The sequence below is a fragment of the Leiobunum rupestre genome, chromosome 1 (assembly GCF_980474605.1).
Source record: "Leiobunum rupestre chromosome 1, qqLeiRupe1.1.hap1, whole genome shotgun sequence".
Lineage (NCBI taxonomy): Eukaryota > Metazoa > Arthropoda > Arachnida > Opiliones > Sclerosomatidae > Leiobunum > Leiobunum rupestre.
The window spans coordinates 93,490,220-93,511,526 of record NC_143384.1 but is presented as its reverse complement, the minus strand read 5'-3'; the positions used below and the strand labels follow the sequence as shown (position 1 = coordinate 93,511,526).

Genomic DNA, 21,307 nt, shown 5'->3' with positions numbered 1-21,307 from the left:
TCTTCTTTGGAAAGCGATTAAATATAATTAATTGAGCTCCATAAATACTTTTACAACCAAAGATACTGCATCAAACCATATTTAATTTAATAACTTGTGTTTCGAAGTTACCCCTGAATTTTTCCCATACAAAATAGCTGGCGCGATTTCAAATATGGCGTCTAAAAGAAACAAGAATATGTTTGGCGCATGCTCACGTCCCTTCCCCTTTTCCGCCCCATTTTCTGGCGAAAAAGGAGTAATGAGCAGTCGGCCAAATGCACCCCACCCGAGCAAGGGCTAGGAATAATTTCCAAGACCGTTATTATTTGGCCCATGGTTATCCCAACCGATACGATACGTAGTTTGAGAAATATATATCATTTACGATTTCCTAAAAAGTTTGCACTTATTTACAGCCCCTACATTCACCCACTTAAAGCAGACGACCGCTAATTATCGTCTGTCATGTAATTCATACATTTGGATAGGGAGTTCCGTCGATGCTCTCATTTTAGGAAATTATCATCTGTATTATAATAATTATCTTAATTAATAATTCGACATGTCACTTTTGGCATGGATTACAAATAATAAGAGGAATTTTTTGTTGAAACCAGTTAATATATTGTGCATGTCCATTTCTTTTGTCGTTATTGGTATCTTTGCACTCTCATCAGAGTAAGTTAAAATTTTTCCTTGAGATGTTATTAGCGACAATAATATTCAATTTTTATCTTTCTGCAGTTATGTTTCTTTACTAGTCATTTTGGCATCATTCGTATTTGGTGTCATTGGAAGTCATTTCATATTGAGGTTAGTGTATACTGTTTTCATATTAATAGTTCAGTGGTTACTTAGATTTTTGTGACAGAAGTGAACCAATTCATATAATTATCCAATCCAATGAGGCTTTTGTTTATACTTATGGAGAATGACAAGGTGTGGAATGAGTAACAATTTGAAGGGTTCCTATTTATATATACATATACACACCCTTATCTTATCTCTTGTCCTTTAACCCCTTATCTTTCCTTATCTAAGTCTATTCTATTTGCATAGACCCATTACTAATGCCATCTATCATGGCTTATATATAATTTTTGTTATAACGGTTAGTCTGTTGCAAGCTTACATAGAATGGGAGCCCACTTCCAGAGGTTAGGTAAAAAAATGGCGCACAATGAGCACACTGCAATGCACAGCTGGCAACAGTTATCTCGGTGGATAGCGAGGGCTGTAGCATCTCATACTGAGACCCGCCAGAGTCACAGCAATGTCTCGTATTGAGACGCTCCACTGCGCAGCTTAAAAACATGGCCGCAAGAGCGCCAGCAGTGCGTGGACCTCCCCAGTTAGCCTAAGCCAAAGCTCATTTTCTGGCCCTTACCTGACCATTTAACCAAGGGTATTATTATTATTAATGAAAAAGGAGAAGGGCTAAAGACCTGCCCGTTCGCGCACTTCGACCAGTGGTCCATTGTGCAACCCCAAACCTTATGACTTAAAAAATCCGGTATTAGACACAAAACGGAGAATCCTCTTGGCCGGCATATTATGGAAAACAGAGGTTTCCATCTGATGCATACCAAGATGCTCAATTCTTTGGGCCGCGTAGCAATTGCATCTACAAAGCACATGAGAGGCGGTTTCCTCCTCAACCTGACATTCCCTACAGATTGGATCATCATTGATTTCAATCAAGTAAAGATGTCTGTTAAGAAGGCAGTGACCTGTTAGTAGGCTAACGACCAACCTAATATTAAATCAAACAAGCCCTGGTATCTTATTTTTTTCCAAAAACTTAACTCTTCCGACGCTATTAAAGCAACTGTCGGCTCTATCATTGCCGCCTGTATTATGAAAAGGCCCCTATTATTAGAGATCGCCATGAATCTATCCTATTCTTTGAAAAAAAATCGACTTAAGTGGAGAGTATGACGCCATCTATTAATGGCAAAGGATTCTAAAATTCAAAATAACAAAATGATAACGTCGTCAGAGAGTCATTGTGGAGTATTATATTTAGACAACTTATTCTTTATTTAGTGTGCTTTAACTTAAACTATGTATCCCATGTAAAAATATTGTTTAAAATTACTGTAATTTATGTCATTGACCAATTTAACTCGCGTGGCATGCAGGGCTTGCCACCACCATTCTACGCATTGTAACCCGGCCACCTGAATTAATGGCTTTTAAAGTCGCTTGATGACTTAGGCCAAGGGTATTAGCCTAGCTGATTATTATTTTTTTTTTTATTTATTTACAAATGATCCAATCAACGCAAGTACACTCCTTTTGGGTAAAAATGTAGCTTACCTAACATGTTTGATTACGGCGATAGCGACATCCGTGGTAATAATAGTTACTTGACGTCGAGCCGACACTTGCTTAAAGCACATGCTGGTGACCTTTTACATTCTCATAAGGTCTCGGGAAAAATTTACCATGTCTGTGGATCGTCACAACATACTTAATCTTCTTAAGTATCAATAAATACATTTTTGCCCTAATCAAATTACTTGCATGAGTTCCACATATTTATTTGAAGAGTATCATGATTATTGTTTGGGCTAGCTGCTGCTATGTTGCATAGTTTTCAAAATGCGAATTATGATAAAAATTATGACACTTTTTAGAAAGCCAAAATTTTCCAACCTAGATCAAATCTTTAAAACCCCAAGCTAGGTCTAAACTTGTTACTGAAAGACGGGATCGCCGTTTAACATGACAATGCGGCATCTGTGCTGAACACTTTTCTGTCCGGATCTTTGCTAGAAGACTATTTATTCTCTATGTAGCTCAAGCGTTTCAGAATAATAATAATAATCGTCTAGGCTAATACCAAGGCACCTTTTAATGGCATTGTTCATTATTTCAAGTAGTTGGGTTATATTGGATAGGAGGCTTTTAACAATGTGGCGCGAACCAACAGCTCCCTACACTTTATTACCTTAAGTCTCAAGTTTTTGTGGCAAGGCAAATCAGAAAACTTGCCAATATTACAAAAACCCGGCGAGAAAACGAGTCTCAAGTGGAGCTCTATTTTATGGATAGCTACAAGAGTCAAAGAAATTGTATCAAACTTGCCAAAACTAACTATTTTAAGGGCAATTGTGGCATAGGGCAAGGCAATAAGCATATGTGGAAAGCGCTGAAACCTTATATAAAGATAAAGGACGTATCATCAAGAGACCTTGGAAAAAATGTACTGCAAATAAATAGAACAATGGACAATATGTTAAATAAGTTCAACGAGGTTACGGAGGAGCAAGTCTTTGAAGTCGTAAGGAAAATCGAACTGAATAAAGCAATGGGACCTAATGGTCTTTCCCCACAATTAATAAGAAATCTAGCAGCGGTCATTTCAAAATAACTTCCAGTACTATTTAACTTATCTTTTTCTAAAGCTGCTTTCCCAAAGACCTAGAAGGCTGAAGGCAGCAAAAGTCACTCTGGTTCCAAAATCTGGGGACATAGAAGACCCAGCAAATTTAAGGGCAGTTTCAGTGTTGTCAATCTTGTCAACGTCTTGTGAAAGAGTAGCGTATAAGGACGTTTATCATCACTTAGAAAATATTGGAGCTCTGTATGAATATCAATCTAGCTTTCGCACTGGCTTTTCAACTAACACTGCAATATTTAATCTAAATGAGCAAATAATATATCACTTATCGAACGGTCTCTATTTTATGGTCATTTTTATTGATCTGTCAAAAGCCTTTGACGCAGTACAATATGACATTTTAATTGACTCTCTGAAGAAAAGTGGTATCAGTGGTAATGTACTATGCTGGATTAAATCGTATCTCACTAATAGATCTCAGATAGTCGCCTATAATAGAAATGCCTCTGACCCGCTAATAATCAAACATGAAGTTGCACAAGGCAGTGGGATGGGTCCACTCCTTTTCAATGTATACCGAATGGGTTTGCTAATGAGTATGCTGATGATGATGGAATCGTTTTAGCTTCGAAAAATTAAATAGAATTAGTCTCCAAGGCTGAAGACGAAGTTGTCGGCCTAAACCGTGGGTTGCTTGCTAAAAAGCTCTTTCTCAATAGATCCAAAACAAAGTTTATGGGGTTTTCACCAAATAGAGAAATGTGGAAAGAAGCCGTGAATATTCAGTCAATTTGTAACAATACGATTAGCAGGACTTCCTTCTTTAAGTACTTGGGAATTATTACAGATGAAAACTTAAATTGGATCCCGCATGTTGACTATCTTCTTAAGACAACAAAATCTAGTCTATGGCTCCTTAGACCCTTACAGAACTATGTTAATTCTGATACCTTAAGATTATTGTATACCTCCCTTATTAAACCATTATTTGATTATGGTAATCTTTTTTACTCACAAGCCAATAAAACCACCCTAGATAAACTGAATTGTGTATTACACATGGCTGTAAAATAAATTGCCAAGAAAACAAAATATTCTTCTATTACTGAGGCAAAAAAGATAGCAAGTATTGACAATGAAAATTTAATTATATGCCTCTTTATATTTATGTATAAATTTAAGCAAGGGAAAGCACCCCATATGCTATAAAGTGGTTTCCTCAACATGTTCATGGACCTTATACTAGGGGTTGCAAGTATAACTTCTATGTTGAAATGTACAAAGAATTTCGCAGGAAAGGTGTTAAATTTGTTGCTATACAACTCTGGAATCAATTGCCAGATAAATATAAATTGAATATGCACGAAATGTATTTAAAAAGGAAATATCACTATATTTAAAAGAACTTGATCCATAGATGATTTATTTTACGCCTGAAGTATATTATGCGTCTAATTTCCTTATAGTTATAATTTAACTAGATTAATTTAAAGTCTACGCCCCTCTTTTTTTAATTATGCCTATAGGACCCTTTTGTAAATAAGAAATTTTTCTTAAAAGGTGATCCAATAAAAAAAGCATTTTATTGTTATTATTATTATTATTATTACGCAAGTGAAGTTCCCAGTTTTCATCTGGACCACAAGTTTTGATTAAGTCTGGCTGCTCTTGCTGCAAGGCAAAAAGAAAACCAGTCCGCCACCCCACTTCATGGAATTGGGCGATTAGTAGGACCTACTCGGAATATATTAATTTTCTCCCTTTTTCCACCTCACTATGAAATGTTACATAATCTGAGAATGTTTGACTACTTTTACACATTCTATATACTCATACATGGGTTAATAATCTTAATTAAATTGATTTTTTATTTTATTTTTCAGCTCGAAAGATTTTCCTTTTAAAAGTATACCACATCTTATGGATTGGAAGCGCCAACCTTTACCTGGAATTCGGCATTCCAGACGATGCGCTGTTTGTGGGAATAGAAAATGTAAGCGTCACAGACCAGAACTGAGCATACAAGTTTTGAAGCCTTGGACAGGTTTAATGATACCCCCTAATGTGGATAAAGTCATTGAAGAGGTATTTTGGTTTTCTATCGTTGCCACCTGTATTATGATAAGGCCATTGTTCTTAGAGATGGCAATGAATATAGCTGATTCTTCGAAAAAACGACATTATTGGAGAGCTACACAGGAAGCTAAAATTCAAAATAGGGAAACTATTACGTCGTCAGAGAAGCATTGTAGAGTATTACTTATAATCCACTTACTTGACTTTAACCTAAATTATATATCCCTTATAAAATATATTGTGAAAAATTACTATAATTTAAGTTATTGTCAAATTTACAAACGAGCCAATCAATGTGAGGGGTACTTTTATGACCTGCCTTTTAGGTCAAAATGTTGTTTAAGCATGGGCCAAATAATGATAAATCCAGGACATGACTCTATGCGAAAAACCCGTCCAACAGCGCTAACACCCGACCACTATTGCCCCCTATTGGGAAAATGCGCGATCGTGGACCTACGTCATTTTGGGGGCAAATTGTTTAGGGGCAGTTTCAAAAATAGTACACGTGGTCGACGTAGCAAATATCCTGGAATATTTATTCACCGTTATCATATCTAGTGTGGTTATTAATGTAAGTACTTTTTTTACGTACTAGGTTCATAATTAGTATAATATATATAATTATATAATATTAAACATATACTTTCCTAGAATCGTTAACATTAATCTAAAAATGAGGGGCCAATATGGCAGGATTTTCGAATTACAACCGCCACTTATTTCCGAATTTCGACTTAGTCAACACAAGATGGTGTTCGGGAAACCGGAAATTTCTGCTTGATTTTGCTCCCAATTTTTTTTATTTGCACCTTTTCCCGCCTACTAAAATGGCCGCCCGTTACTTTTGGTGGACGACCGATTTAGTACGTATGAAGGTACCAGAGGTATGTCCTGGATTTATCATTATTTGACCCATGGTTTAAGCATCTTGTTTTTATGGCGATGCTAGCGACATCTGTTGAAAAACAAGCTAGTACACGTCGAGCCGACACATGCTTTAAAGTAGCCAGTGTCAATAATCTATCAACATAAATTAAAATTTGTCTGTGTTGATAATTGAAATTGTTATGTTAATCACTCTGTAAGAGCATTTAAAATGAAAGGGGGCACTGCACGGCAGTATGAAACTAAATCAGACTTAAATATAACGTGTTTCATAAGACACTGAGCTATCACATCAAATTGATACATAAAATCAGGCTTACGAGGTCTTGTGTGTCGTATAAACCACCTTTTATCTAAAATCGTTCCAAAAACCTCATTATACTCTTGTTGGCTATACTTTGTTGGTCCTTTCCATTACTGAAATTTATAAAAAAAATATTGATTATTTGATGGAATTGTATTAATAAATAGGGATGCACCAATATATCGGTAACTGATATATTGGCCTATTTTTCTAATATCGGTATCGGCCTATATCGGCTTAAGCGAAGCCTATTTTAGCGGTTACCAGTATTAGCAAAATATTTTCAGAAAAACATTGAAAAATAGGAAATTTCTCGATTAACTAACTAATGATAATATTTTATTTAATTGGCTGTGCCACGTACACCAGACTTTAGACCTTTTTTAGACGGGTTATTAGTGTAAACAAATAAAAAACAACGATATTCAATTTGTGATAGAAAATATGTACCACGTTAAACGAAAAGAAACATTAGAATATGCTCTGGCAAACTTTTTTTCATGAAAAATTAGATTAAAATGTTATGACTGTGTACTGAACTGTCTTTTACAATTATTTTATCATATACACTACTGTTATGATAGTTAACTTTGTTAATATAGTCCGATATTATCGGCCACGAATAGCCGATATATTGGCTGTACTCATATCGGTGCATCCTTATTAATAAATAATATGGTTTTGTAATTATGGAATGAATTTACAGATTTTCAATTTAACCTTTCGAGAGTACGTACTTCCCTGGTACAAGTGAGTACTTTAATTTCCATAAAATCTGCTTACTTATAAAATAAGTACTAATTTTTTTTGAATGTATATTATAGTGAATATATAAGTAAAGACAAAGCTTTCTTGTTAGAGTTGAAAGTCTCCATTCGTTATTTATTAGCGACACTCATTAAAAGAACACAGCAAGTAAATTACTTTTCTTGTTGAGCTGTAATTTCGGTATTAATTTTATTCGTTTAATTTATTTAGGTCGACTTAGTTACTCTCTTAACAAGTAGTTTAGCTAAAGCGTTACTTCAACACGCGAATGAGTATATGTGTGCAGCTGAGGCTATATCAAGTAAAAACGAAGTTGAAATTCTTAAAAAATTAGCACCTAATTTACACCAAAGTATGAAGTCTCGAAAAGCTGAGCTTGAATATCTTCATGGCGTAGTCGAGAGAGTATTGCCGTATTTGGTACCCAGAAAATATCTGCAATCAAAGTAAAATTAAATACATAAATTTTAAACTAGTGATCGTACGGGGTGACATTTGAGTCGGGGTTTTTTGGAATTTTTATTATTAAGCGTTTTCTAATTACAAAAGTGACGAGAGTAGTCGCTTCAACGGCCGACTATTTAAAACTAAAAGTAAAACCATAAGTGTATAATATTGTTCCATAAGTGTGACACTTTCTATTCTTCACATGTAAAATTTTTACTGAGAGCTATTCACAAGACAGACTGCATTACGGGCTTCGTCACCATTTGGCTTCCTCTTGCTCCCGCGTCACACGTAGCCTTTGACAGCGCCTCACTAGGTGGAGATTTACTTCTTGTGATGACGTCAATCCGTTACTAGCTCTCAGTAAAATATTCCCCACAGTGACAAAATTATGGAACAATATTTTAGACTTATGCTAAAACCAAAAGCGAAATAAAACCACAGCGAATGAGAGGCTAGTGTGACGCGACCTTTGTACGTTCAAACGAGAGATATCGCTTTTAGAATATGCTGCTGGCTTGCGCCGTCCTTCTCCGTTTTGGTTGTATGCCATAGCTAAGCATTCACTCAGGCGTTAATTCATTTTTTATTTTTGGAAAACCCGGGGATTCCATACTTACCGGGTCAGGGTCGGGTTTCCCGTACGATCACTATTTTAAAGCCATTTTTTTCATCAGAAATGGCAGTAAAAGTAAAGGCAATGATTGTGCAAAATATGATTTTATTAGTAGTCTGAAAAATATTTAACTTCAAATAATTGAATCGTGTAACCTTACATGATTATCTGCTGTAACTAGTTTCTTATGTAAAGCTTTGTTGGTTTCAACTGGTTTTATAACTGACTTTTGAGTAACTAATTATAATGATGTTATATGAATGAAATTGGGCGATGTGTAACATTATTTTCCTAAATAGGGCTTGGAAGTTTTATTTAGTATCAGCAGAATGTGGTTGGTTATATTTAGTGAGAAATAAAAGATTTACAGATTTGAATTAGTTTTTGTAGGAACACCCCTGAAATATTATATTTTGAACACTTAGACTTCTTGCCATATTTGATGGAAAAAAAGTATATGTTATTTAACTAATTAATTGATTGTATAAACAGAAGTGCAGGATCTCTGGTCAGAGAGGTGTTCGCTGGATGCGTTCTGCGACCAGCAATGGATATAATTGCAAATCCTGTAATATTATAATTTATCTTCATTTGCCTCTTATATCATTTCTAAAATCTCCAACTTCTCCAGGAAATCATCAATGAGTTTCTGATATTGTTCTTTGATAGAACACCGGTAATCTTATTTTCCAACTCGTTTTGTTGTATAATTTTTATTCATTTTCCTATATTTCAATGTCAGATGGCTCGTTACCCTGATAGTCAAGAGCGAAAAGTTGAACTACTACATAATTTTGACTCCGGAAGTGTGCCAAGCAATCAGTCGGTTCTTCATACTGACCTCCAAACTATTTTGTCACACCAGCAACTTTTGTTTCCATTCATGCAGTTTTTGAAGGAAGAAGCAGCAGTCAATGTGCTTCAATTTTGTTTGGGAGTTGGTGTGTGTTTTTGTTTAACCTAATTAATAGCTTTGCGTGGGTACAATTCTCGTATGTAATATTTTCCGTCTTCTTAAGTGGATAAATAATATAGAAAAAGTGGAAATTTTGGCCTATGTGCCAAATAATCGAGGGGTCCGACACTCGTCTAAAACGTGTACGAAATTTGAAATCTTCAAATCTTTTCGTCCATATTTGAAGATTAACTGGAATTTCATAAATTTACAAAATTTCAAAATTTTATATTTGATTTGCAAAATTTCAATGAGATTTGATCGTGATCGTCATTTAAATATTTCAATAATTTGACTGTTTTTCGAAAATATAGCTCTTTCGCGCTCGCTTCACATTTCTCTCATTATCTCTTAATGATTCAAGGAGCTTCAAACCGTTTTCGTCCATAGTCGCGTTCACACTAGAGACTTTGAGAATCGATTTCGATCGTTTTGAGAAATCATAATTTATTTTGAAAAGTAATTCAATTTTTCAACGATCACTTTATCGAAGTGGCTTAATCAAATTTCAAGTTGAACATTACAAAATGGTCAAAAACGGTTCTCAAAGGCTAGTGAGTCCACGTTAATTATCTTCAAACCGTTTCAAAGGGCTTCGAAATCGTTTTCGTGACATTTTTGCCAGATAAGTAGCAAAATTGGAGAACTCTTTCTATAAGATAACAGTTTTCCATTTCCACATTGTTGACTTAAATTTGTAAATTTTGAAGATTTCGAAAAATTTCCCATAGAAATTTATGAATTTTCTCAAGAATTCCTAAAATTTCAATTCAAACTTACAAATTTTTGCAATATTTCATAAAAATTAGCGGAAAACCATCATATTTTACAAGATTTATTAAATTTTAGAAAATTGTCGTAATCGATAAAAATTTAAAATTTTGAAAAGATTTTGACAAAGATTTGAGAAATTTGAAAAATTTTATCAGAAATTTGGAAATTTTCAAATCACTGGCGTATGCGAAATTTGAAAGAGTGTCGGACCCCTCGCAAATAATGGTCAACATTTTTTAAGTGAAACAACTATAAGACTTAGCATTCCAACTTGTACTTTTTTGACTACTTTTATTCTTTATTTCAATTTTTGATAATTGAAGTAAAGAAATAGTTCCAAATTTCCGTAAAAATGTAGTTTTTAGGTTTTTACGTGTAATAATAGTTAATTTTTCTACTATTTGAGAACTGGCCTGGACTTGGAAATTTCATCTGTTAGATCTATTATGCTGAACAACTATTAATTACAACAAGTGTTAATTGACCTTTACTAAAGTTTTTAATTAGTGCCATTCAAATTTGTACAAAGTATTGGTCATTGTTTCTTTTCAGATGACTTTAACAAACGCATTTTAAACCCGGATTTAACAAACGAACAGCTAATATCATTACATAAAGAAGTTATTGAAATGTATAACACGTATTTTGCCTATGGAGCTGTTGATAGGATTAATTTTGATGACCAAGTTGTTGAAGAAATGAAAAAGGGTAAAAAATTTAATTTAAACATATAAATTGTACACGGGGACAAATACATAAATCTTAGGCATATGCGAGCCTTTAATTTTGGGTTAGGCTTTGCTTAAAAAGTGGTTTCGAGTACTTGAATAACTAGGCATAGCTGTATTTCATCAGAACTTAATTGTACTTGTAACCGATCCGATCACAGATGGTGACCAGATCGGCTATCATCGCCATATTAATTTATTATTTAGTCTTTGTTCTCTCATTCGCGGCCAGGACGATCCGCGGCGCTTCGTCGCCAATAAAAAGGCGCTACGGACGAAGCACCGCGTCCTGGCTGCTGATCAGAAGAAAAGAGACTGTCAAGCTGACAGTGTTTGGTTAGTTAATCTTGACCCCTCTCGAAGCCCAGTGGCGATATTATAATTTTTAGTTCTGATTCCCAAGAGGAATGGCGCATCAAGGAGGGTTGTCACATCTTGTAAGTTTTTAATTCCTCGTTTAAATTGTTATATTAAGAAACAATAAAGGTCATTGTTTTTACCACATTCGATTCGTGACATAATTTATACATATAAAACTTGTGACAGTTTAGCCTAATCGTGTTGCATCCTCCATAGGATACGATTAGGTTGATTCAAACTGTTACATACTTTTATCTGATGGGGAATCATTTAAACAAGAAACTTCACTTTTATCACTAAGTTTTACTATTTCTTCATTAAAAGTATGTTTACTGCCAGAGCTTATACATTTATTTGAAGCCATATTTGTGAAGTCTAAATTAATAACTGGCCGTATAAGGGATTACAATAGTTGACTGATGAACCGCCAAACAACTGATAATAAACAGCTAGGGCACTCTACATTATGTAACTTATGGCTTTGGTTTCGTTTTTGTTTTCTACGTTTAAAATCGGGGACCAACCAGAGCCAACTACGACTTGTACCTCACCCAATAAGAGATCTTAGGGCAGGACCAAAGGGAATTTTTTTTAGAAGCTTCTCCCACCATTTTAGAAAGCCTTGGTAATAATCATAGTTTTGAGTACTCGGAAGCTTAGCCTAGGCCTCGATTTGAGGCTCAAACCATTTTCGAGCTTTTCAACTAAGGCTTTTCTATCATGCCTAATAAATCTAATGAAAGTATAATTGTACAAATTAGTGGTTGAAGGTGAATCAACAAATGTCGTAATATTGAGAACAACCACAACTCTTTTCGAAGCCTATGATTATGCATACACGCAACTTGAAGACATTTATTGTCCCTTATTTCATCAAAGCAGTCGGGTATGTTTACTTGTTCATTGTAATTTGGATATCTATTTAAAGGCTTTTGATTTCTTGTAGTATTTTAGTTTGCTTTGTGGCGATCGTTTAAATAATTCAGGAAGTAAGAGTTTGTGGAGGTGAATATTTCTTAACATTTTTAGTTTTAGTGAGAATTAAACTTTTGCATGTTCATTTCAAGCTGCCCTGGAACCTTATTAAATAGGTAAATTGCATATAAACAAATTATTTAGTAGTTAGATAAAATATATTCTAGTTAAACTTATCCTATCAAAAATCACTGCTATTTACCTTTTGGTGTTTTGATCATTCTAATTTAAAGGGTTCCATCAGCCTCTTAAGGGGATGACAGTGGGGGGTGAAATAGCACTATTTTTTTAACACGGAAGGAGACAAATTTTAATGATACGAAACTTTACAAAACACGTGGTCATTTCGCGGAAATTTGAATTTTGATATCGGTCGCAACGGACAGAGTTTTTGTCACCTTGGCCTAGTTTTCTTTTATTGGAATTTAATAAGAATTAATATGGAAAGTTGTTCTTGTTCAACGAATTGTCTTAGTGATTGACTTTCTTTTCATTTGTCATGTATTTGTTATTAATATTAATTTCATTGCTCGACATTCTTAAGAACGAAAATTTTAACTTGTGGAGGAATACTACGCTGTCATCGTACATTCGTTTAGCGCGACGTGTGCCCTCTAGTGGCGGTAATCGAAATCAAAATACGGACTGGCTAGGGAGGGGTGCAAGTTTCTCCCCTTAGGAGGCTGATGCAACCCTTTAATCATGTGCATAGATTAATGTCTATGTTATTTGTAGTTATGATTTTAGTTTCCAAGTGTGCCACTAATCATTCTCTATAAATGTTTGTATTATTTAAGAGCCAAGAGGCCAGCGGAACAATCTACAATGTCAAAAATTAGTAGCAGAATCAAGGGAGTTTTTGTTACTAGCGTTGGTGAGTTCTATAGGAAGTTTTTTAATTACAATTACAATTACAATAATTTTTAGATAATGGTCGCATGTTTGAAGAAGAAGCTGCTCTAGAACTGGGGGAAGGTGTCTTTGTAAGGTTTTTTTATTTGTTAAATTTCAATTGTTAGTAACAAATGAAAATTAAGAATAATTTTGTTCCCATTTTTGTTTAAAGTCAGTCCAAATTTTATTAATTATGGTTCTTTTTGTTCACCTTTTTAAGTCTAAATATTATTGACAAATAAAAATTATCCATCATTTTGTACACTTTTAGTCAGACACTCTTCTTCAAGATAATCAAACTGACGATGATGATCCAAGATTAAAAAATTTGAGCGCTTGGAGGTTAGATTGTTAAGTGATATCTTACGATTTTATTTGTATTTGTTTTCTATATATTCCATCCAAAACATATTTAGGTTACTGAAAATGTATTAGTTAATTTTCTTACAAGAGCGAGAAGATGGCCAGATTAAAAGTCTCAATTCAAATTGAACATATTTTTCTTGACTTGAGAATTGAGTATTTACCAACTAATTTGCTATTTGAGACTCATTAAAAGATTAAATTGATATAATTAGCTTTAATGAAAGTTGTGAAAACTAAATTAACAGTAAATTTATGTTTCCCATAAATATTATAATAGTCGATACTAGAGGGGAAAGTAAAGGGTTTCCATTCACGGGAGAATTATACTAGTGGGCCTGGAAAGTAAATTCATGCATACTCAGTAACTTAAATAATTTCTTGGTTCCATTCATTGGATTCATTGTAAGTCTTACTAATAATAGAATATCAATTCCTCGAATTGAAACACTCATGGATTTGAATTGCAAATATTATGACGCTCTTGTGATAGAAGTTAAGAGGATTGACATTAGAGATGATGGTAATTATATTTCATGGTATGAACCATAATTATGAAAATTTAGGAATACATGTATTTTGTTACATTTAGATAAACCAGAGGATGTGCATTGGACAGTTCAAAGGTGTTTGTCTAAGATATTATTCTACAATTATAAATGAGATTATGTTCACGTTAAATTTCAAAATTCAGACGTTACAATGAATTTTATGTCTTGGCTGCTAAACTTTACGAGTTTCACGGAGAAAATCTGGATATTACTTTACCTCCGAAAAGATCATTTGGCAATAAAGGTCGTCAGTTTTTAGAGTCACGACGACCTATTTTCGAAAAGTTCCTTTCTGATTTATTAGCAGTACCCTCGCTTAAAGGCAGTGAGTTGCTTTACAAGTTTTTGAAATCGCCTGTGGAATTTACCACAAACTTTTTACCTGAAATTAATTTGGGTGAGATTTATAAATACACACAGCCCTAAATATATACAATTTTGCAAATTTTTAATAAGAATATTATTTTTTATTCAGGCAAAATGATTAAAACAGTTCCTATGAAACTAATAAAAGAGGTTTGATATTGCTTAAATCAACGTTTATAATTTCATTGTTGGAATATATTTTTCCTATTACAGAAAGGTCAACATTTATTACCTTTTCTGCAAAGCTTTATCGCGTCAACTGAAGCTGCTAAACCGAAACCCAGGTAGTATATTAATATTTTTCCCTCTTCATAACTTCCTTAGTTCTAAGTAATTTTTTATTGATAGTAAAATGGACTGGAAGGATATTTATGAGTTACCAACACCTGTGGCTGTTGAGAAAGTTAGAAATCAAAAACCTTTTACTTGTTAAGTAGTAAAAATTACTTTTATTTTCTAGCTTCAAAAAACAATATATAAAGATAATCTAGGTGATATCAAGGTTTCTCCTAACAATGAGGAACATCTATCAACATTCCCTTCTTTAGATGACATTTACGATTACATTCTATTTCTAGGTATGTAGAAAGCAGTTTTAATGCTTGTTTTTATACTGATCATGACCTCAGATGCTCATTACCTCCCCAATTTTTCATTATATAACTTCCCCAATTCTTCTTTATATTACTAGTATATCTCTTACGAAAGAATGAACTAACTATTGTACATAAATGAAACAAATACCTTTGCAGGCAGATTCCAATAGACACAAATTTATTTCCAAAAGTATAAGCATACAAATAATGATTGCTTATAAGTGGTTGAGTATATTTATCCTCTTACATAGCATAGAAAAATTTGCCTATTTAATACAAAATTCTTCCGAATACAATGCAATATTTATAGAAAGTCGCTATATGACTCCACATTCCTAGGTACATGTTTTAAGCAATTAACATAAAAGAATACAGGGTGATGGCTATTCCTAGTAAAAATGTATATTATATTTGGTCAGGGTTTCTTTCCTTTTCATTCTTCATCAAACTTCTTTTGTACAGCCTCTTTTTATGACAGTCCTTTATATAGTGGCTTTAACATGTGGCGTTTTTAATGTATCGTGTTACGCACTTTTATTTAATTTTTTCAAACTGTTTTATTGATTAGCCTTGATTTTTCACCCAGAAAGCTTATAGTCAAATGAAGTTTAATCTTTTTCTCAACTTTCACTTTTTATGAATTTTATACAATTAAATACGTTCAATACCACTTTTTTTAATATGCACAATCGGTTTTTAGTTATTCATGTCTTCAAACTTCCCGAGTATTATACAAAGTTGATTTTGACTTTTGAAATTCCACTGCGACAAGTTTTGCAAGCTTATGTTGAATGGTATTTGGATGGGAAACTAAATCAGGCTCTTCATCCCATAAGAATTCAAATGCTTCTTGAAAATTTTAGAGGTATGTTTTCTTTTTGTTAACTTTTTAAGATTAAATATAGGACTTTATCATAATACTCTTTATTTTCTAGATGTACTGTTTTTTGACCAAACTCCTCCAAAGTAAGATATAATTTAGAAATCACTTAAACAAGTATCGTTAGGTGTCCCTCGATAACTTGGGCCTATGGTGGTGTCTTCATTATTATACAGCTAAGGTTAAAGGTAGTGGCAGTTGAAAAGTTTTAGCGCAGATAAATTAATATAACATTTGAATATCAATAACTTATAAGTATAGTAAAATAATTTGTATAAATATTAATCTTCGTATACTGCTTACGTTCTTCATTTGAAACATGTATCTACACAAGATTCAACTGGTTTTTTTTTAAATTGTGAGAAGGAAATTAGTTATTATACCGAATTTCTAAAAATCAAAATATGACTGATAAATAAATATTACAAGCAAATGTAATTTTTACATTGGTGGTCATCTTAAGATTCAGGTTAACGTTTTGGTGGAAACATTGTTCCCATTGAAAGTTGCCTGGAGCCTGCAAATCTATATGTTTCATACTTATCTCCTAAAAGATCTAAAAAAAACTTATTGTATTTATTCTTTTTAGGACTGATTCTGAAAAAATGAAAGTAAGGCATGCAGCTCTAAAAGCAACAATAGACTTTTTTCCAGGTAGGTTCATTTCTGACGTATTAAAACCAGGTTATTGAAAATGACCCAAAAATTGCCCTAAGGAATTGTTGCTATATTCACGTCATCATCTGTTAGGAGAATCATGCCCCAATGGTAAAACTTTGGCTCATAGCACATGAAATTTGCAAACGGTGATTAAATGGGAGTTACAAAAAAAGTGCCTCCAGTAGGTAAAATATAGAATTCTGATTAGTTAAGTTTATTTACTTAAATTAAAGAGAACAACTACCACAAGATTACTTTCCTTCATCACATACAACGCGTTACGTATCAAATACTATCAAATGTCAGCACTGTGATCGCGCCTATGAATTTCATCAAACATTCCCTAAGGTAAATGATGTGGAGAACTGAATCATTTCATGTCCACGTGTTGTGCGGTACATTCATTGGAACAATAGCTTTCTGTTGAACAACCACAGCTTTAGTGTTTGGTATTTTAATAACAATGAAAATGGCTGCCAGAAGTCATCATATAACTTGATAAGAATCCGTATTCATGCATAATCAAAATGGAATGGGATCAAACATTGAGAAGAACAAGAGTACACCTCTGTCCGAGATAACCTGAAAAAGTAAATGGATTGCAAAATTATAAATAATTTTCTAATGGCAATAAAACCAGGCGCTTCAAAAAAAATATCAAAAACATCCTTTACTCAAAAAGAGGATGATGACCAAAAGCATGTTGATGAACATGAACAATTATTATAATTGCAAGGTCAAAAACAACGCCAGAACAAGGGCAAAAAGTATTAAACATACCAGACACCTTATCAATTTGCACATCACCGAATAATGAACGAGGAAGCATAGAACAAGGGAATAAAATGGACATCCACCCAACGAAAGGAAGAGATAATGCCCAAAGGCCATTCAGCTATGGCAAAATGGAAAACAAGGGAAGAATCCTATAGAACCTAGACAGGAAACATTTCATCTTCATTAGAGTCCACAATTTCAATTAAATCAAACTTGGCAGACTCTAACCCCTCCATCTTTTCCTGATAAAAATCCATCCCAAATTATATCTTAGAATATGCTACATGAAGTTCAGAATTATCACATACAAATAATGCTGAGCCTGGAGAACAAGGCTTTCTCATATCATCAAGAGGCAGAAGATTGAAACCAACAAGACCATTTTCTTCAACTTTATTTAACTTGATATATTAATTTAAAAAAGCTTGTTATATACTATATATTATCTGGGGGGTGTTAGATACATCGTGTTTTGTAACTCTGATAACGAACAGTTATGAAGACTAATGTGACTGGGTCAAAAAATCTTATTTGGTTCTTATTAATAAAAGTAATTAATTTCATGTAAGCTTATTTAATGAATTTACAACCGAATGGGTTTTTGACCAATGAAAATATAGCGGCCTCATGTATTTTTTGGTTTTTTTGGGCCGCAAATGATAATTTTTTTAATTATCTTAATTTTTAAAAAGTAGTAATTTTAGGGGATTAGTTACGTTTTTCTTAAAAATAGTTCCGTCGTGTATCCGCCGACACCACTTTTTGGGCGCGCACCAGCCCCATTCTGAGCATAGACGGTGGGAATTCTGTAATCGTACCTAGTGGCATCGTAATTAGTGAAATCGTATCAACTTAAATAGTAACAAAAATAAGAACACCATACTTTAAAATTCCCCGTATTGGCGGCTGACGGCGCGGCGCACTCACTTCGCTCAAGCGCTGGGGGCGCGCGGCGCCTCCCCAACCCCATACTAAAAAAAGCGATGGGCCATCTATAACGTGACCTAGAGGACAGTACCAAGCCTTACGCATCAAGTATTTAATTTTAAATTATCAAAAACAACCAAAAACGTGAAAAGGCCCAAAAAAGTGCAAGCTTTTCAATTAAAATAAAACCTGAAATAAGCGTTTGTGGCCCAAAAATACAAACACCTAAAAAATGAACAAAAACTTTAATTGATTTTATAAACTACCGGAATATCACGTGGAACTTATTAGGACACCGAAACTGTGATGTCGGCGAACACACGACGGTAATAAGTACAACGAAACACGTGAAAATTCCCAAAAATGTGGAATTTTTAAAATTACATAAAAAATTGAATAATCATTTGCGACCAAAATAAAAAATACCCTCGGCATCTACATGACAAGGTCTATCAGGCGCAACCAAAATTAATATAAAATTCAATGAAAATGAGAAATTTTTAAAATTAAAAAAATTAAATTATAAAATTAAATAATCATTTGCGGCCAAAATAAAAAATACCCTCGGCATCTACGTGATAAGGTCTATCAGGCGCAACCAAAATTAATATAAAATTCAATGAGGCCACTGTAGTTCACAGGTATACGGGTGTATACCGTTGTGTGTATATGTTTTAGGAAGCATTTCCTATCTTTGTATACAGGTCGACGGCTCGGCCGGGACAGATGATGAGTAACCCCTGTAATGCTTTGGCGGTGCACGGGGTATATAAATACAACAATCTGATGTAGTTCACTTCACCCATTTTTCCTTTCAAAAACATTTGGCGTTTTTTCTCTCCACATTTTCAAAAGGGGGAGAAGTTTTTACCCCTTCGCGCTACCGCCAAAAGAATTAACGGTGGCGATAATTTTTGAAAAATTCGCGTGACGCTCCTAATTTCCACGTGATATTCCGGTAGTTTATAAATTATAAACTACCGGAATATCACGTGGAAATTATTAGGACACCGAAATTGTGGTGTCGGCGAACACACGACGGAAATAAGTACAACGAAACACGTGAAAATGCCCAAAAATGTTAAATTTTTAAAATTAAATAAAAAAATTAAATAATCATTTACTATTTAGTTAGATGTAAATATTATTATTTTAAGAAAAGGAATGTGCATAGACTACCAAAATATTTCCCATTTAGCATAAGTAAATAATTTTTTTTAACTTAGATTGGCTATCAAAGATGGTTGGAGTTGAAAAATTTAGTTGCGGAATCGAATCATTGTTCATGATTCTTCAAAATCCAAGACTTAACAAACAGGTATCTGGTCATTTTTAAGTCATTAAATTGCAAATTTTTCAATTTAAATTTATTTTTTTTAGTTGTCCTACAGACTTTTGGACATAGTAATTATCGAGCTATTTCCAGAACTTCGGGATGATACGCCTAGTCCTCTTTAACGAACTATATTTTTCAGTGTAAATATTTTATTTATTTGTAAAATAAAATTAATAAAATGTACTAATCAAGTACCAGGAACGTTTCTCAAGTGGGTTTTGTTAGGTTAGAATGATACTTCCCCTTTTCATAAAAACTTGTACAGGTTAAGGGTAATAGCATAAGTCTATAATATTAATCCATAAGTTTGTCTGAGAGCTATTAATGGAGTGACGTCATCACAAGAAGAAAATCTGCCCCTAGTGAGGTGTTGTCAAAGGCTACATGTGACGCGGGAGCAAGCGGACGCAAAATGGCGACGAAGGCTGTAATGCAGTCTGTCTTGTGAATAGTGCCCCCGCCAGCAGTAGGCACAAGTAGGCACGTGCCTATGTTCAAAAATTTTAGGCCTATTTTAGGGGCCTCTAAAAGTTTAAAAAAATTGCCTCTGGGGCCTCCAAATGTGATTTTTAAATTTTATTTATTTTTTAAAAATTGGTCATCTAGCCCCCTAAAAAAAGAACTCCCATTCAATTCCAATTTCCAAGAGTCCTAAATGGCCCTAACAAAACGTTCCCTTTTGAACCACCTATACTCGAAATCAATATTACTGGAGTACACAACCAAAGGCAGCGAACTCTGCGGTTTCTGCTTTTGGTAGTGTACTCTGTTAACATTGATATAGAGTATATGACAAAAGACTGGCCCGGGACGGGGAAGTCCGTCATGCAAGGAAAGCAGCAAAAAAAAACCACCTGTTCGCCTCAGCGATAACTTAGCTCCAACCAACACAATAAACATAAGCTTAGTTTCTAGGAATTCTACAAAAGGGGGCATAAAGTAAGAAACTGGATTTCTTTAATACCACTTAAACCGTTGCAACGCTTAAACGATGGGAAATCCCCGCGGAGCTGAAGTCGAAGCGTAAAGCATCGTACCAGTCAATACTTTGAATAGAGAGCGTCCTGGGGATTAGGGTTTACACTTACACATATGCCGACAATATTGGGAATAGGGGAAACTTTATTGCAATATTAGATCTTTTAAAAAGAAAATGTCCTGATTTAAAAGACAAGTGCGATAATATGCCGAATAATGCCAAATATTTGCACAGCCCCATACAAAACGAAATAATTGGCATTTGTGGAAGTTGAGTGACAAAAATTATTGTTCAAGAGGTCAACGAATCCGGTGGATTCTACTCTGTAATAGCTGACGAAACACGAGACAACGCGGGAGTAGAGCAGTTAAGTCTTTGTATTCGATATACTAAAGCAGAAATAGGTGTCGTAGAACGATTTATAGGGTTCACAGATTTACACAAGTTTGATTCTGAGAGTATCAGCTTAGCAATAATAAATCTTTTAAAAGAGGGTGGTTTCAAACTGTAGAATTGTGTTGCACAGACTTATGATGGAGCTAGTGTAATGAGTGGACAAGTAAAAGGAGTAAGGGTTAAAGTAGAAGAAGCAGTAGGTGGCCATTGTCCGTACGTTCATTGCTACGCCCACCGCTTAAATTTAGTTTTAGTTGACTGTTGCTCCAAAATATCGACAGTTAGGGAATTACTTGGTTTGGTTCAAGCCATTTACAACTTTCAAAGCAATTCGGTTATTAGAAGTGAATATTTTGAAAACTC

At 34.1% G+C, this 21,307-nt stretch overlaps 1 protein-coding gene across 3 annotated transcripts; it reads left to right on the top strand.

Annotated features, from left to right (window-relative positions):
* Positions 1-391: 391 nt before the first annotated feature.
* Positions 392-19,774, top strand: LOC149968965 (sorting nexin-14-like). Of its 3 annotated transcripts, none has more exons than XM_090155038.1 (28): positions 392-660; positions 727-795; positions 5,212-5,413; positions 7,303-7,346; positions 7,421-7,511; positions 7,575-7,810; positions 8,920-8,995; positions 9,059-9,103; positions 9,170-9,368; positions 10,709-10,864; positions 12,006-12,130; positions 12,191-12,249; positions 12,312-12,335; positions 13,017-13,093; positions 13,147-13,202; positions 13,385-13,455; positions 13,902-13,999; positions 14,069-14,102; positions 14,171-14,424; positions 14,503-14,543; positions 14,607-14,677; positions 14,742-14,796; positions 14,854-14,971; positions 15,690-15,854; positions 15,925-15,955; positions 16,459-16,523; positions 19,460-19,551; positions 19,625-19,774. In XM_090155038.1, exons 1-28 carry the CDS (start codon positions 545-547, stop codon positions 19,670-19,672), a joined length of 2,718 nt encoding a protein of 905 aa, XP_090011164.1. In that variant the 5' UTR covers positions 392-544; the 3' UTR covers positions 19,673-19,774. The 3 variants fall into 3 exon arrangements, with proteins under 3 accessions (XP_090011164.1, XP_090011163.1, XP_090011162.1); XM_090155036.1 differs by having other exon boundaries at positions 394-660; positions 19,614-19,774; XM_090155037.1 differs by lacking the exon at positions 12,312-12,335 and having other exon boundaries at positions 19,614-19,774.
* Positions 19,775-21,307: the final 1,533 nt, after the last annotated feature.

Coding starts and splice junctions, on each gene's coding strand:
- LOC149968965 (XM_090155036.1), top strand. CDS start 545: ATGTCACTTTTGGCATGGATTACAAATAATAAGAGGAATTTTTTGTTG. Junction 7,347..7,420: donor TACGTACTTCCCTGGTACAA/GTGAGTACTTTA, acceptor TGTATATTATAG/TGAATATATAAGTAAAGACA. Junction 12,336..13,016: donor CCTGGAACCTTATTAAATAG/GTAAATTGCATA, acceptor GTATTATTTAAG/AGCCAAGAGGCCAGCGGAAC.